The sequence below is a fragment of the Sebastes umbrosus genome, chromosome 12 (genome assembly GCF_015220745.1).
Source record: "Sebastes umbrosus isolate fSebUmb1 chromosome 12, fSebUmb1.pri, whole genome shotgun sequence".
Taxonomy (NCBI): domain Eukaryota; kingdom Metazoa; phylum Chordata; class Actinopteri; order Perciformes; family Sebastidae; genus Sebastes; species Sebastes umbrosus.
In genome coordinates this window covers 18,866,359-18,884,231 of record NC_051280.1, presented here as the reverse complement: position 1 = coordinate 18,884,231, position 17,873 = coordinate 18,866,359, and the positions used below count along the sequence as shown (strand labels likewise).

The 17,873-nt window shown below is 39.1% G+C and overlaps 2 protein-coding genes across 2 annotated transcripts; both read right to left on the bottom strand.

Moving 5' to 3' along the window:
- Positions 1-635: 635 nt before the first annotated feature.
- Positions 636-3,169, bottom strand: LOC119499231 (interleukin-12 subunit alpha-like). The gene is made up of 7 exons (XM_037788489.1): positions 3,151-3,169; positions 2,904-3,049; positions 2,735-2,821; positions 2,497-2,538; positions 1,388-1,510; positions 1,100-1,144; positions 636-918 (listed from the first exon to the last, which is right to left on the bottom strand). The coding sequence occupies exons 1-7, from the start codon at positions 3,167-3,169 to the stop codon at positions 787-789; spliced, it is 594 nt and encodes a 197-aa protein (XP_037644417.1). The 3' UTR covers positions 636-786.
- Positions 3,170-4,495: 1,326 nt separating this feature from the next.
- On the bottom strand, positions 4,496-16,887 carry zgc:153615 (uncharacterized protein LOC777747 homolog). Its single transcript, XM_037788715.1, has 7 exons — positions 16,734-16,887; positions 12,900-13,009; positions 7,265-7,382; positions 6,920-7,126; positions 6,392-6,515; positions 5,852-5,945; positions 4,496-5,738 (listed from the first exon to the last, which is right to left on the bottom strand). The coding sequence occupies exons 1-7, from the start codon at positions 16,761-16,763 to the stop codon at positions 5,687-5,689; spliced, it is 735 nt and encodes a 244-aa protein (XP_037644643.1). The 5' UTR covers positions 16,764-16,887; the 3' UTR covers positions 4,496-5,686.
- Between the last annotated feature and the right edge of the window lie 986 nt (positions 16,888-17,873).

Here is a 17,873-nt window from a genome sequence, read left to right as displayed (position 1 = left end):
TAAACCCTAAACCAGACACTGGATATGTCTGGACTGACTTTCACATCCTGCTGTGACGTTACTATGGTCACCTGAGTTGATAGTAAGTTGATTATTAACACTGGACTTTCCAAATGAAGTGTGAACAAACACTACGTTGCGTTTTGTCAGCTGGTGGCGCTGAGGTGGTTACAGGAAAATACTGTCGGGTGGATAGTATAGTCCAATGGTCAAAGGAAGTCACGTTTTTAGGAATTTGGGACCGTCGTGAGTGAGAAAACCAAATTCTAATTTCCTGTAAATCACATTATATTGTTGTTTTGTTGCTGTAATAGAGAGAGGGGAAGTCCAATGACTGACTTTGATCAATATGTACAAGCTATGAGCATAAAATGTCACTGTATATTGTCTTTATCAAGGAGAATATTACTTAAATCATCTCACAATAATACAATTCATGTAATTAAAATGAAAAAAACAGTGAGTAAATGAATGATACATTAGCAGGATTTATGCAGGAAAAAATATTTATTTGGTGATTCTCGAAACCAAGTGAAATACAATAAATACAAAATAAATAGTCCAAATATATAAATAAATAACATATAGTCTGTAAATACACTTTATAAAAGAGTACTTTAACACATCATTTTGATGCCAAATATAAATTACATGACTAAAATAATAAATATGTGCTCTAAAAAGTAGCCTGAAGTGTTTTCTAGATCATTTGAATGTAACATGAACTGTTACTGTAGTTTATGTTATTTGTAAGTAAAATGGTTCTGCATGTTAGAGCTCAAAGACTCATTTAGTGTGTTCACCAGAGTTCATGTATGCCATGACTCTGTTGATCGTGATGCTGCGGACCTGGAAGCCCTTCAGCACTTTGCAGAGGCTCAGTCTCTCATCGTAGGTGCTGGGACGGTCTGCAGCAGCCTTAAAGAAACACGGGTGAAATGATTTATTATAATTACACAAAAAGAAGTTTACATTTGGAATACCCTGTTCAATCTATGATTACTTGACAAGGGACGTTTTTTGATACCTTAGTCAGTTAAAAATATCACACAACATTATCTTAAATCATGGTTATGGCGTGCATTAAGAGATCTCTTACCTCCTTTGTTGGCAGGTCTGTTGGCAGGGACCATGTAAAGCAGTTCTGTAAACAGAAAATGTCTTTCATGAACATTTCAATATTGCACAAGATGTGGCTATCAATCCAAGTTTCAGTTATCTTTTATCAGAAACCTCATATACATTTTCACATTATTGTTATAAACATATATCTAAAACAGATGGCAGATCTTGTAGTAGGTGATTTAGTCCCTCGTGGTAATAGTATTGGTGCAAATGCTATTAAACAACACTGCAGCTGAATACTGTCGGTGTAAAAATGATTTACCTCCATGAGCTCTCTGAGGCTGAACAGAACGGTTGGAGCCAGTAAACTGTTGGGGTCCGGCTGAGCAGCCAAAAGTTTGTAGTGGTGACGCAGATCCTCCCTGATGTTTGTCAGACATGACTCCTGGAAATACAGCAAAGACTATTGTCAAGACAATATACATATAGTGTACACACACTCATTGTACAATGTAATGCAGTCCAATAGAACAGCCCTGTTGTATAACATCTGTCTTTATGAAACTCATAATGTTCAGTTCTTGTTGACACCTGTCAAAAATGTGTTAATTCAATTAAATGTTTATTATTGAGGTCATTGTTAAAGGTGGCGTTGTACTGGACTAATATTATTTTGAGAGGTGCTTCTATTTCTTGGTTCTTTCCCTATTTACATACAGAATAGTGGTGTCAAAAATATCAATACATAGCGATACTGAATGTTTGAAACAGCTTCAGTACTTATTTTCCACAGTATTGATACACGGGCACCAGCTAAGCTTTCTGCTCTCTCTGCTCTCCGACAAAGAGTTGACACACACACACACACACACCGCTATTTATCTTTTATTAAAAATCTAATATTTTATGCCCTCAATGTTGTGTAAATTTTTCCCTGTGGTATAGAAAATGCTATCGAATATCAATATATTTCAAGGTATTGTATCGAAGTTAGAAATTCCAGTATCGTGACAACACTAATAAAGAATATTAGAAACGCCTTTCAATATAATACTACTACTACTACTACTACTAATAATAATAATAATAATAATATGCAGTCCTGTACAACAATATCATTAACTATATGACCTAAATTTGATTAACACTTCTATGACAGTGTCAACATTTATAGGCATCATAACAGTAGACTAAGTGGCAGAACAATAGTATCAGATAGAATTAGGTGTATAATAGGTGTACCTAATAAAGTGGACACTGAGTATACATATAGGCTAAACTCAGCAATATACAGTTGCTGTAAATGTGTCAAAGGTTGTTTCTTCTTATTCATATTTAGTGTGTACTAATATAATTCATAGGCTCTTTAAAGACACATGAAAGTAAAAAAAATAAAACAATAAAAAATCACAGAGACAGAGCTCAACCTACCTGATCAAATTCTGACTTGACGATTCCTGAGCATGTTGATTCCTGTGGGACAAACACAGTTCAATTTAAAGTAATACAGAGGCGCAGCTACAGAAGAACAACCACAACGTCAATATATCTGGACACAAAATAGAGTTGTATGAGCTGCAACACATTCAGATAAAGTAGTTATTTTGTTTTTAACAATAATTCATTATTTTCATTTCTGAGTGTTTTCCCAAGCCTCATATTTATTTACCTTTGGTGCACACACAGACGGCGTGTTAGTCTCCGTGTTCAGCTCCATACTCTGCTCTGTGCAGTCGATTCCACTGAACAGGTCATTCTAGCACACAGATAAGAAGATAATGTTTTTAATTATAAATTGATGACACAGTGTAGAGATAAATCTTCATTTAGTTTAGTACCTGCATGAGTGTGTCAGTGATGTTCTGTAGGAGCGTCTGTGCGTAGAAAACACAGGAGTCTGTCACTGGTCCTTTACTCATCACTGGCACAGACTGGCTGATCTGAGGACAGCTGAGGACCAGGAGCAGCAGTGCAGGAGTGAAGTCTGACAAAAAAAGAGAGAAAAATATAGTTGTACCATTGTTCAGTTTCAACTGCTTTGTTGCAAAAAGAAAATCATTTTCAGTCAAGGTACGTTATACTCACAGAGCTTGATGAGTGGCATCTTGGATATGACTTCAGATTCTTTTTGGTGTGACTGGACTCAGACATCCTTAAGTGTTTTATACCCACTGATGCAGGGGTTCCCCCTCACCAGCATCGTGTTCACACCTTTAACTGTAAATTGAAAGTGGACAGCCAAGGTTTTTGTAATTCTTCCCCCTATAACACCAAATCCTTTGGTGAAACTGGAATTAACACAAACACTGATGAGTAATGGAGATTCACTGGTAACTGTTCATTGTTGACATTTCAAGAGTGAAAGCATTATGTTATATGCTATTTTAAATCTTGTACAGTCATGACTAATGATTGTCCACTATCTGCCATGTCCAGTCAGTGTATCAATAATCACAAACAAACATATTTAATTATATTCAAGTGCCAGATAGAAAAACATATAAATTGACTACAACATCTAGTACAATCTATTAGAAGTTAAAAAATGCATTTTTAATAGATGATTAATTGAAGATAAATAAATAAATATTTTTTTAAATGAATATATTATATAAAAAAAAATCATTATCTAATAAAAAGGCATCTATATTCAGAAAAATAATTTTAACAAGTGTTGGTTCAATAACTTAAACCAGAATGTCATGTTTTCCATGTATGTATAAAATGATGGCTCCTATTGAAAAAAATATACTAAAAGATGTATTTATTGTTTTACTTTAACAGGTTTATTTGACATACTGTAAATATTAAAAATTTCCCCAAAAATTTAAAATTCAGAGCAGCCATCTAAGCTGGAAATTATTTATTCATTCTTGTAGTTCAAGTATGTGTAAAATGCTAATTAGAAAAATTGTTTCAGTTACTTTTATTATTATTATTATTATTATTATTATTATTATTATTATTATTATTATTATTATTATTATTAATAATAATAATAATAATAATAATAATAATAATAATAAAAATAATAAAAATAATAATAATAATAATAATAATAATAATAATAATCTAATAGCAGTCAACTCATGAGTATAAATGAGTTTTATTTTTGTCGCAAAGGTCAAGAGTTGTTCCCCTTTTGCGGTAATCCTCCACAGAACTCAGTTACATAAGTGTCAACAGCAGTATGTTAATGTGTGAATAAGCCCAGAAACTCCGCTGCGCCTTATTGAGGCCGAATATGTGAATGTGAGCAGACTCACTTCCCGGGCATCACTTGATGAAACAATTTCCAAGTGTGTTTTGTAATGATTCACACATTGAAATTTTGTTAAAATAACAGTGAAAAACAACAACCCCTGCAGATTTAGCCAGAAAATGAAAATGCAAATGAACTCTCATGAAAACCAGCCAAATATAAACAAAGTTCACACACTTGGAAACATTTATTACTGGAGTTTTGATTTTACAATCATCATACGGTACATTTATCAATGAAGCATATAATAGAAAAAGAAAGTTTGACTTTGTGTTGAATAACATTCTTAAAAAGCTGAGAGTGAAAACACTTAAAGCCAGACAACAAGGCATGTTCCTCGTCCTTTTAATAAAGTATCTTTTAACATTTACATACAGCATTTCCATAAACCCTCTCAACAGATAAAATAGATATATGTTTAGGTTGTGATTTATTCATATATTTGTTTTTTTTAGTAAATTGAGCATAACAAAAATGCATATTTTTTTTATCTAGGGGCTGTCATGCCTCCACTTTTGCTTTTTCTTACCCTATGTATTAATTAATATAATTGTTTTAACCCATATCTTGACTATTCTATTGTACTGAGTACATAAAGGCATTTGACAAATACACATCCGTCTCAATAAAGTTGAAAATGTTCAGCTCTAAATGCATCTTTAAAGCAGGTGGAAACTGTAACAGCAATCAAATTACAAAAGCTCTGTGAAGCTGCTGCAGCATTTAAACACCACTGAGAAGCTATAAGCCGCAAATCAGCACAGTGTTCATCATTTTCTATTGCAACAGCTCAGAGAGTAGTAGGTATTTAATAGTGAATTCCAGTGTTAAACACAGTGCTCTTAGTGAAAGTAATGATACACAGATGAACTGATCAATCCTCTTGATTATTATAGAGACAAACAAAAGTGTTTAGTCAGGTGTGGCCCCTAGAAGTCATCATCAAGGCGTGCAGGCGCTCTCTCCAACCCAGCTTTAACATACATGAGTGTACCGTGCAAAATCACGAAGAGGTAAATCAGGGCTAGGGGATGCAATTACGTTGAGAGGATTCCCCTAATTCTATAAAATATGGCATGATGAATCACATGGAAGTGAAAAGCCTGCACAAACTCAACTGTGTCCACACCGAAAGCAGCGATCGCTCAGCTTCTTTTAGATGTCCTCTGTCTCTTCGACAACATCCTGTGGCGCAATACATTTATGTGGCGTGTCTGTGTGTTAATATTACAGTATATATTCATTTCTCCAGAAACAGTCAGCACAGATGGAGCTTCATTAGTAACACTGGTGACAGTCCATGGAGCGAGGGAGGTAAAGATGGCGTGCAGACGGACACACGTGTAGACGGGGTTGTGTTTATTTAGAGATAGCTTTCTCTGCATGGTGCCGCTGATGGCTGTGAGCGTGCCTGTAGATGGGAAGTAGGCACATTAGAGCGAGCACAGGACGACATTTGTCATAGAAATGGAGACAGATATTGCAGATAGAAAGAGAAAGAAGTGAGAGAAAAGAGTGAGTCACCTGGTGAGGTCCTCTATGTCCACCAGCATGGCGTCCTGCTCCACGTGCAGCTCGTCCCTCATCAGCAGCAACTGCACCAGCTCCTCATTTAGACCTGTGTCAGATTATACATGTGATTAACTCAAGTCTAAATGGTCTAAAAGTCGTCTTTAAGTCGTTTAATATGTAAACCCCCATTTGATAATTCAAAACTGCTGAAGCTCTGTAAAGAGTTAGGCTACTGGAGGACAGGCCTATTCTCCTTTGACCCTTAACCCATCAGGTCACACCACAGCATGACTCTTTAGCAGCATTATCAGCATTGTTAATTGAAAACCTTGTTTTTCAGGCGATGTAATTGAAATATTACATATGGTGAAGGCGGTCTTGTGACCCTTAGGTTTATCAAACACTTCCAAACCAGTGATGCTTTTATTATAAAATCCGACTTAGTAAAGATAAATGTGTTTCACCTGCCGACAATGGCAGGCCACTAAAATGGGATGATTGTGTAATACGTGTGTGTATTTGTGTTTGTACTTGTGTGCGTCATCTACTCACTCTGAATCTGTGAGTGTAAGTCATTTGTGATGACTTGCAGCTGTCCTAGACTCATGTCCCTCATGTCCCCTCGCCTCAGATTCCTCTTCATCAGGCACTCGCTGATGTGGGGCAGATGGGGAAGCTGCATAATGTAAACACACACAGACAGGAAAATGACTCTGCATGTCAAAATGGGCAAAATGGTTCTGAAAGTGTTAACGGTATCAGGGGTTTTCTCTTGGTCTCACACACACACACACACATCCAATGTGACCACCCTGACTGACCTTTTATTCAATGCAATGCAAATCCCTTGTGTTATTTTGAATTGTTTACTGTAACAGCAAATTATCCTGAGTCATTGTGTTTGCACGCTCTTTCCCCTTCACATATGGTATGGTTTCATTTTGCAGGATCATCTCCTAAAAAGCATTATTCATAGAAGAAGAAGAAGTAAAGAGCTCCACACACACACACACACGCACACACACACACACACACACACACAAATCCCCTGATCTGTGTTTCTCCCTCTCTCTGACTAACCAAGTCAGCCACAGGTGAACGTCTGTGGAGCTGGATTTGCCTCTCCACCTCCACCTGCATACGGGCCATGGGTCGAGCAAGAGCTAGCGCCACCCGGGCCTCCTCCTGCAGCCTCCGCTGCACCCGCCAGAACCCGCCACAGTCATCTAACGGGTCCGAGTCCTCCTCCGCCGTGTCCCGGTCCGATAACGAGGAGCTCTGCTTGCTCTGTGGAGGAAGTAAGTGACATCATGATGTAACAGTCAATTGTTCTCACACATGGTTATTCCAAAGAGTAGTGAAACGAGACCACACGCATGCAGCACATACAGAAAAACACAGAGACTATCTAAGCTGGCTGCATACCACAGGGGACAGCGGTGTGTCCAGACTGGTCTCTGTCCTGCTGTCCTCAGCATCGCTGTCTTTGTCACTGCTGCTGTCGTTAACAAAACACACCTGCAGGTTCACCCCACTCTGCAGTCTGAGAGCAAAAACACAAAGAGTGAAGAAGGTCAGAAGAGGAAATGTTGATCTTTAGTTAGAGACACTGAAAATGTCTCCAGTCAGAATGAAACTTACAGAGAGAGGGAAATTACAGATTTTTTGATTGATTGTTCTGATTTTGTTTACAAACAACCAATTTGAATGACAGAAATCAGACTTGGTAGGAATTTAGCTCTGTATATGTATCCTAAACGAGATGAGGTAACACCTCATTTTACAGGTCAGCAAATTTCATGGTAATTAGGTGATAATTAGCAAGTAACCTATTTAACATTTCTTTGGAATTACTGCCAAATTACCCCAATATTTACCTCAAAATTTATTGAAAATTACTTATTTAATAATTACATTCTGCTATTTCCCAATGGCTGATCATTTACTTAATACATTTAATAATATAATAATATCAGATCAGAAGTGTCCTCTATTAGTTTTGGTTTTCCACCTCCGATGAAGAGCAGCGCACAGCCGCTTCTCAAGCCTAAGGGCCCTATTTTAATGATTATATGCAAATTTGGCATATAATTATTAAATAATGTTTATAATAAAGTAATTTTCAATCAATTTTAAATTATCACCTAATTACCATGGAATTTACGGATCTGTAAAATGAAGTTTTACCCAAGATGCTCCTAAAAGACAACTTACAAAATTGTGCTCATACAATTATGAGGAGAGAAGTGGAAACATTTAATTTAGGTGATCATTATAATTTCCACAAAAAAAGCAAAACTTTCATCAAGACGTTTGGCAGCTCTCTCTACGGCAATGTGCATGTGCCAGAGTCCTGTGATGGAAAACTTCTGAGTATGTAGCGATGTCTCTTTGTGCAACAGTGGAAAGTTACTGACTACTCTGTTTAATGTGTGCTTTTTGTCTCATGTAGTGGAAAAGTACTTAGTGTTGACTTTTACTGGGACTCAGGGAATCTGCTGGATTTTTTTTGTACAAACAACAGGAAGAGCACTGCCATGTTTTTGTTTTAGTTTTTCTTTGTCACAAATGGTGACTGTTAACACTCAATCCATTTTAACACACTAAATATTATTCTGCTTTTTCAAGATGCCCAACAAGCTAATCGGTATAATGACAAAGATGGGTGATCAATAGCAAAAAATATTTGTGTCGTGAACCAACAGCAATAATGATGAAGTTTATATGGAATAATGTCAAAATGTATTATTGCTGTTCAGTAAAACACTAAAAAAGGACTCCCCTGTCCACATACTTTTGGTCTGAGGGTGTGTTTCATGGTTTGGGCGAGGCCTCATAGTTTTAATTAAGGGAAATCTTAATGCTACAGCATATAATTAGTAATGTTCAACTTTGTGGCAAAAGTGTGGGGGAAAATGTTGTCCTGTTTTCCCAGTTTGATGTGGAAAAGCTTGACTGGTCTGCACAGAGCCTCGACACCAACCCCATCCAGCATCTTGAGTGTTGACTGTAGTCCTTATTGCCCAACATCAGAGCCCAACTTTACTACTACTACTTCACTAATGCTCTTGTAGCAGAACAGATCCCTCCAGCATGGTTTTGTTTCAGTGTCCGTATACTTTTGGCCATGAAGTGCATTGATGTCATTAATGTCACAGTCCTGTGACATAATCAAGAAGGAACAAAAGCTTTAATGAAGCATCTAAAACCACAAACATTACATCAGGCTCTCCACAGCAACCTCAGCTTTTCCAAGAGCTGAAAACACCATTCACTCAGTTCCAGATTATGATGCTCTGACTGAAAGAACCTAACAATCCAAAGTACACTGGGATGAGAACAAAAACTTATTAACACCATGACCTTTGGTTTAGAATTTCCACCCTAAACTAAACGCCAGAGCGACCCTCACCTCCACAAGAGGTCACATGACTCCAATTGCACCTATTATAGCTGCAGACTTATATCAGGCATCACTTCTTCTTTCAGGAGCATTTGTAGCCACAGACACAACTGCACTTCCTCAAACAGCAGCCAGTAGCATAGGGGGGGGGACGGCCCCATCGTTAGATGTAAACGCCACCTCTTATGAAAAAGTTAAGCTACTGCAGGTCAGAGCTGCCATGAAAAGAAAGCAGAGTTGTGTTATAGGTGTAGTGGCTTTGGTTAACCAGCTTGTGTCTGATGTAATGCAACTCTTTCCACTGCGTGTGTCCAAAACCTCAACTGTGAAATATCAATTTCGGCAGAAAATGATTTACTTTAGTTTGATTTCATATGTCATACCTAATGTACACACAAACCCAATCTATTTTTATTTAGAATCATTTTTCGAAGACTTGAAGTTGAAGACTACAATACAATACAATACAATACAATATTCTTAAAAAAAAATCTATTAAACTTAAAGAAAAAAATCTATTTAACTTAAAACATTAAAACTTGATATTTTTATTTTATTTTATTTTTATTTTTATTGCACTTTTATATAGGGCAGTGAACATCACAATGCTGTACAGGTGATTAGTAAACTATTAGGTCAGTAAAGATATAAACAGTGAAACAATGAAAGACTAATGTACACACAAAGACACAAGACACAAATAAATAAAAATATTGTAAATGATAATAATACATATATAATAATAAATATAGATATAATATGAAAAATGTTATAATCTGTTGACATTTAATGCTTTTTGTAGCAGTTGGTTATAATTTTCAATGGGAGATATATAATTTTGGCTTTAGACACCGTGAGAATTTTTTTCTGTCTTACTGATGAAGCTCGGGCAGAGTTTCTACGTCAGCAACTTCTCATGCCACAGAGGTTGACCACTGTGCCACCTCCTCTGCACCTACTCTTTCCACTTTTCAGTTTCTATATTCTGCTGATGTAAACAGCACTGTGGCTTTCTGGGAAACCTCTCATTTTCTTTCTGCATGTCTGTTTGCGTGTGAGAATCACTTGCTCTCTTCCTCTTGTTGCTAAGTCTAACACAAACAGACACACATGATATTTCAACTTATTTACTCAACCCACTGTTATTGCACAATGATGCCCTGTCTGCTTCATGACTCACTGTTTCTAAATGGATTTCCACAAAGACACACATGTCATTTCCTGTTATTTGCACTTGACAACTATGAGCCAACAAGCCAATCCGATCAGCTTTATCTTTCTGATTTGTGCGTTTTTGCCTTAGTTAAAGCTGCTGTGAGGAACTTTAATTTTGGGTTGATTTTGGCGGTCTCTGTGGACAAAAGCGAAAGTCCCTTAAGGCCCAGGCACACCAAACTGACATCAAAGAACTAACGGCGACGAAGGCCGACCGTTGTGTCACTTCACATCGCCTGTGTCATGGCCAAAAAGTTGCACTTGAACACACCGCAAAGACTACAGCCCACGGCTAACTACAACGGTCGTCCTGTATTTGTCATTCAAAAAGGGAAACCGGGAGAAAGAGGACTGCAGATATACAAGCTGTTGTTATGATTTACATGAAACAAAGCAGCGTTTACCAACCATTTTCACACCACTCTCACTGTTCACTTAGCTTCATTCCAGATGGCCATGTCGTTGTGAAAGTATTGGAATGATCAGATGAGATGAAGATGAAAAATGAGAAGAGCCTTATGTTTTTCCTCTTGACTTTACTCGTTGGTTTGCTTTCCTCATTTCCGTTTCTCTTCTCGTGCACTGATTTGTTTAAGCGGAACAACCAATCAGTGATTTCTCTCACCGATGGGCTCCGCCGCCGATTCAACATGCTGAATCGGCCAAAAAACATCCAACACGGGCAGACTAGAGCAGACGGTGCGGGACACGAGGCAAAAACTAGGCCGACAGAAATGACAGACGGCCCGAAACTGTCCAACGGCCGACCGTCGACTTGGTGTGTCAGGGCCTTTAGAGAACCTCTCACTTTACTGCAGCCAGGTCTGACAGTCCAGTCCTGGTTCTGGTTCTCCCGTACCTCCCCCCCTTCCAGCAATATGGCCTTCGTGCTGAATCAGACCCGGTGGCACCAATGACAAGCATTAAGAATAACTACATGTACTGTATATAGAAATAGCCAATCTTCTCGCTGATGGTGCTGTTTACTTATGTAGGTCATAGAGGCATCTGCATTTAAAGTGGCAGTAGGCAGAAAGTTTTTGCATCATTGGGCAAAAATTCCATAATAACCTTTCAGCATATTGTAATTCAAGTGTTCTGAGAGAAAACTAGACTTCTGCACCTCCTCAAGGCTCTGTTTTCAGGCCTGACGGGAAACTTTGACCAATCACAGGTCATTTCATTGAGAGAGCATTCCTATTGGCTGTGCTCTGGTCATGTGACCAGAACTTGGCGTTCTTTCACCAGATTTCACAATGGCAGCGGCGTCACAAATGTTCTCATTTTACAGCTAAACCGTGCACTACAAGATGATTCTGAAAACATTTGAGGCGAGAAATTAACGTAACATTGATTCATATTTGATCAGCGCGGCCTAGCTTGACCGTTTGGTCGGAGTTCACGAGTGATTGACAGCCGGCTCTCATAGACAGCAGACGGACAGCAGACCTCAGATCAGCTCTGACTGCTTGTCTTCCTCCAGTCTGTGAAATCTCGCAGATGCCGTTAGGAGCACCGGAGGACACAGAGGAACATGATTTTTTTTCAGGTTACCTGTTTCATGTGCTACTGTCATAATATAGCGACCGTTTGATAAAAAATTACTTTTTTAAATCATATTTGCTCCAATCTCGCCTACTTCAGCTTTAATTGAGACCGTTTCATAACCAGTTAAAAGTTCCTCACAGTAACTTTAATAAATAAAGGGAGCTGCTGAACAGCTTCCTCTTCTGGCTGTTAAATAACTGCTTGCTGAAGCTGTTACAGATGCTAAAAAAAAATCAGGCCACTTACTTAAATGGAGAACACTACAAAACTTTCCAAGAGCTATGAAGAACAGCCTTAGTCTTAGATTTGTGACATTGTGTTTTCTAGATAATAAAATTGTTTTTTTTAGTTTAAGAAGATAATTTCTTCAACCCATATGGGAGCAAAATCACCAAATGTGGAGATACATGATGTTCATTGGACAGCAAATCTTCCCCAAAAACTGTGTGTGTGTGTGTGTGTGTGTGTGTGTGTGTGTGTGTGTGCGTGTGTGTGCGTGTGTGTGTGGACTGATATTGATATATTGGTTTGGCAATTTGATGGGCAGGCATATAATGAAATGCTTTGTATTGGCCAGTCATGCGGTCTCTATGAGGAGGCTCCTTATATAGGCAACACGTTACGTCTACAAAACCTACAATTAATTTTTATATTCAGGCTTTAAAGTAGATTAATTTTTTTCTGTGGATCAATAATTAATTCACTCAAGGGCGTATCTCACTGTTTCCATCCATCCAAGAATAAACTCGAGGATCTAAAGATCTGAAGTGTCAGCTGTCAGAAGCTAAAACACAAATATTGGTGCCAGCCTTCAAAAGGCTTCATTGATCAAACCGTTAATAGACTCTCTCTCACACACACACACACACACACACACACTCGATCCAAACCCACCGGGAGGACGGGCCGTTCTTGCTGCAGCTGGTGTAGATGACTGGCTCGTCGTCATAGAAACTGCCAAGGGCAAGTTTCTGCCTGATGCACTCTCTCTCATTCCTCTGGGCCTGCCAGAGAAAAGAGAAACATACATAAAGAATATTAATGATAATGCTGCTGTAGTTACATCTCTGCTAGGTCGACCAAGTGGGACACACTCCCGAGAAGAAATATTAAGCTGAGTGTGTAGTTTGCTATTTAAATTAAGGCTATAAATACAAGTATTATACCAAATGATAATGCACTTTCTGTTGAGCGGAGGGGGATGCAATGAGGGTGGGACAAATATGGATTATGTAAGGAAAGGTATATGGAAAGAATGTAGCAAAATCATGCAATCCAATTTCTCGCCTCTAGGATAATCCAGCTCTGGGCTCACATATGACACCGTCATTATAATTGTATAAATATGTTACTATCAATGCTTAGCTAACAAATTTATATAAATTAGGGCTGTCAAAGTTAACGCGATAATAACGCGTCGATCTTCTGGAGGTTGTAGCTTTTAAAGCTAGTGTGAAGATACGGGCATCATGTGAAACTATAAGAAAACCCAAGGAATCCATTGGTACCAACCATGTCATACTAGCTGGTCGTGAAGGAGGTTTAAATAACGCTCCAAACTTGTGCAAAATGTTGGTGAGGAAAAACTGTAATGGACATTTTCAAAGGGGTTCCTTGACCTGAAAATGGGTTCTATGGGTACCCACGAGTCTCCCCTTTACAGACATGCCCACTTTTTGATAATCACATGCAGTTTGGAGCAAGTCATAGTCAAGTCAGCACACTGACACACTGACAGCTGTTGTTGCCTGTTGGGTTTGAGTTTGCCATGTTATGATTTGAGCATATTTGTTATACTAAATGCAGTACCTGTGAGGGTTCCTGGACAATATTTGTCATTGTCTTGTGTTGTTAATTGATTTCCAATAATAAATATATACATACATTTGCATAAAGCAAGCATATTTGCCCACTCCCATGTTGATAAGAGTATTAAATATTAAATATATATTAAAATATATATTATATTAAATATTTTAATGAATTGACAGCCCTACTATGAATCAGTTCTTTCTTCTCTTCTACTCTACCATGAGCTTAGATAACAGGTACAGACATCACTCCTTACATAACATTCCCTCTCCTCTTGTTTTCTATTCTGTCTCTAAATCAGTCAACCCTAAAAATAAATTGTCGATGTTAAATTTTACAGCCCACCACACACAGAAAAACAGAATATCCAGTTCCTCCTGTCACACTGGCATTACAATAAACACTGGACTGCATTTGCAATTAAAAAGGCACATCTGGCAGATTCAGGCGGTCTTATTTTCTCCCACAGTTCAGAGACATGCAGATCTGCTCCCAGCTTTGAATATGTTAGTATGAATGCATTAGTCTGTTAACCCTGTTATAGAATGACAACCTGTCCACCCTGGGATAGATGGCAGCCTCCATAGGGATAAACGAATGAATGAATCTGACAGCTTCTGTCCTCATTAAAGCTGCAGTCAGTAACTTTGAGCAAATATGCTAAAAAGTTATTTTTATAAATCTGTCACTATATCCTGACAGTAGTGCATGAGACAGATAATCTGTGAAAAAAATAATTTTCCTCTGCCTCCTCTTCGTGCTCATAATGGCATTTGCAAGATTTCACCACACCCGAAGGAAAACAACCAATCAGAGCAGAGGAGTCTCTACAACAGCTGTCAATCACTGCTCGCGAAACTCACAAGCTCAAACGGTCAAACTAGACAGCGCTGATCAAATATGAATCAATATATTGTTTCTGTAATGCCTATTTCTCGCCTCAAATGTTTTCAGAAACATCTTGTAGTGTACTGTTTAGCTGTAAAATGAGAACGTTTGCTCCGGCTGGTGGGCGGTGCTTGGTATTTCCTCAACTGATCTCAACATGGCTGCCGGGTCATAAACTTTCTCATTTTACAGCTAAACAGTACACTACAAGATGTTTCTGAAAACATTTGAGGCGAGAAATAGGCATTACAGTAACAGAATATTGATTCATATTTGATCAGCGCTGCCTAGTTTGACCGTTTGATCGGAGTTTGTGAGTGATTGACAGCTGCTCAGAGACGGCAGGCTCCAGCTCGGCTCTGATTGGTTGTTTTCTTCCTGTCTGTGAAATCTTGCAGATGCCATTAGGAGCACCGGAGGACACAGAGGCGCATTATTTTTTTCAGATTACCTGTCTCATGCACTACTCTCAGGATATAGTGACCGTTTTATAAAAATAACTTTTAATAATCATATTTGCTCCATTTCTACCCACTGCAGCTTTAAATGCCCACATAACATCCCGTTTCAACATGGAGGGTATGTTTACAGTTTTTAAAATGTATTTCCAGGTCCTGTTTTTAAGTATTGGTCCATTTATTGTTAAATGTCATTAAATGTCTCTTCTTTTAATCAATTACAGCAATCAACTAATCTTTAAGGTCTTTGGTAATCACCTGCAACCACAGGACTATTATTGATGTAAGACATCAGTAATGGTTTTCCTTTGCTCACTCAAGACAGCAGCCAAATCTACAGTAAAATGGTTAAAAATGTCGTGCCATCCACTTTGTGCTGATGGTTCAAAACGCCACGTCATTCTGCTCTCTGTTTGCCAACTTCACTTACGTAGATGCTCTCTCTTCACAGACGTTTTCTCTCCTCGTCTCCTTGTTTCTTTTAGACCAGAAATGTTATTCTCGGCATCTAGAAGTTTCACTGTCCTGATTTCCTCCTCTTCTTCCATTTCCTTCTTCTACTTCTTCAGTCCATGTCCTACCCTGAATCATTTATCATTTTAATTTCATCTCAGTAGATCTCATTTCTTTTTTGTCAACTGAGAACATTTTTTAGGTCATTTGAGCTACTTCGGTTTCTGGTACACAAATCCAAAGACTTGAAGTCTCACAGTTTTTGTGTTGAAATACTGAACAAAATTTTTCGGCATGACATGAGTTTCTATTCTGGGTCCATGGGGGAAACTATTTTTACATTATGGGCTTGTGCCATGTGCCCCCAAGTCCTAATGCTGCCTACTGTGTGTGTGTGTGTGTGTGTGTGTGTGTGTGTGTGTGACACACCGGCATTGTATAACACCTCTAAAATTAGAGATGTTTCTCTGATGTGTAAACGTTGTCTCTCTCCAACCAACCTCAAAACCGGCACAACACAAACACCCTCTCTTTCTCTCTCTTTTGTGACGCATCAGTAGACAAGGTTGTGATGTAAGAGCATAGATCACAGTTGATCTCTACCAACCAACGCTCTGCATCATGCTCATCCACTCCAGACAACGGGTTCACATGTCCTCCCTACCAGCAGACTGTCTCTACACACGCACGCACGCACGCACGCACGCACGCACGCACGCACGCACGCACACACGCACACACACACACACACACACACACACACACACACACACACACAACCTATTTTACCCTCCCAGATGAAAGTATGTGGTATAGCAAAAGCAGCTCATGTTCACTGGAAATGATGTAGATTTATGGAACAGTACAAAGCATGTTATATGATCACACACATATCCGTTATATGACAGATTTTACATTTTTACTGAGGAGATGAACAGGTAAAGATCACATTATAAACACACCCACGCCACCTCACAATCACACATCCATTATGGCTGATTCATCTACAGCAGCGTGCCACATGATGGATACCCATCACCTGCAAATATTATGCTACATATGCAACACCCTTTAGAATCACTGATATATATACATATACAAACACAAATCCACACACCTGGTAAACGCGTTTCTCCTGGTGCACCATCCTTCAGCGCATCGTATGGAAACAGCCGCCCTGCCCTTCTCTACACTGCAGTGAAGCTAGACCCAGGAGACCCTCTCATATACTGCAGCTCCGTGCAGGAGAGCGAGGGAGGGAGGGAGTGATGGAGGGAGGGAGAGAGGGAGGAGAGAGCAGTGAGGGGAGGGGGAGAGGCAGCAGAGAGAGGAGAGGAGGGGGGATGTTGGAGCAGGAGAGGAAAGAGTGGGAAGAGACGGAAGCAGAGGAGGAGGACGAGGAGAGAGATGGAAGAGGGAGCTGCTCAGTGCTGCCACTGCTCTCCTCTTCTGCTATCTGTTCCTCCATCTTCCTCGCTTCTCCTCTTCATCTTTCTTTTAAATCGAAGGAAAGGAACACATTGCAGCTGCTAGAAATCTGTGTCCTGTTAAGAGGAGACAGACCTCACAGAAATAAGGTCACATGATTGGTTGCGATATGGTCGGGCTTAAAGGCCAGGCTAAACATAGCCTGATAAATGAGACTGCAAGACTGGAAAACAAGACCGTTAAAGAGGCTGATCAATAAGAGCTCCTCTAATAAATGTCAGCACTTTTTTTTAGCAGTACTGACGCTGGCGTCTGCATCGTTGACCCAAAGCAGAGCAGTGAATTTCTAATTTATCCGCTTGTGTTGCCTCCTATAAAGGAGTCTCCTCCGGCCCTGTTTCACATCACAGATACAGGTGTGATGAGCTGTAAGAGAGACAAGGAAGCACAAGTGCCCACAAGTGCCCACACGTGCGAAGAGACAACACAAATACACATACACTCAAAAGCATGTACACGTAGTTAGTTCCCACGGTGCTGTGTCACAATGCAGCAGCGGGCTGATTAAACAACGCAACGTTTTGAGTCATCCTTCATCAGGATCAAAGGCCAAATATCCTCAGCATTTTCTATTCCACGCATTCCTCTAAGGGCACAGTATACACCATTATAATCATAAACTGTATCTACACATTCCTAGATTGCAAATGCTATGCACATGTTCTTCTATGTTATCAATTTTTAATTAAAGGTACAGTGTGTAGGATTTGGCGACATCTAGTGGTGTGTTTGCAGATTGCAACCAACTGAGTACCCCTCCGCTCACTCC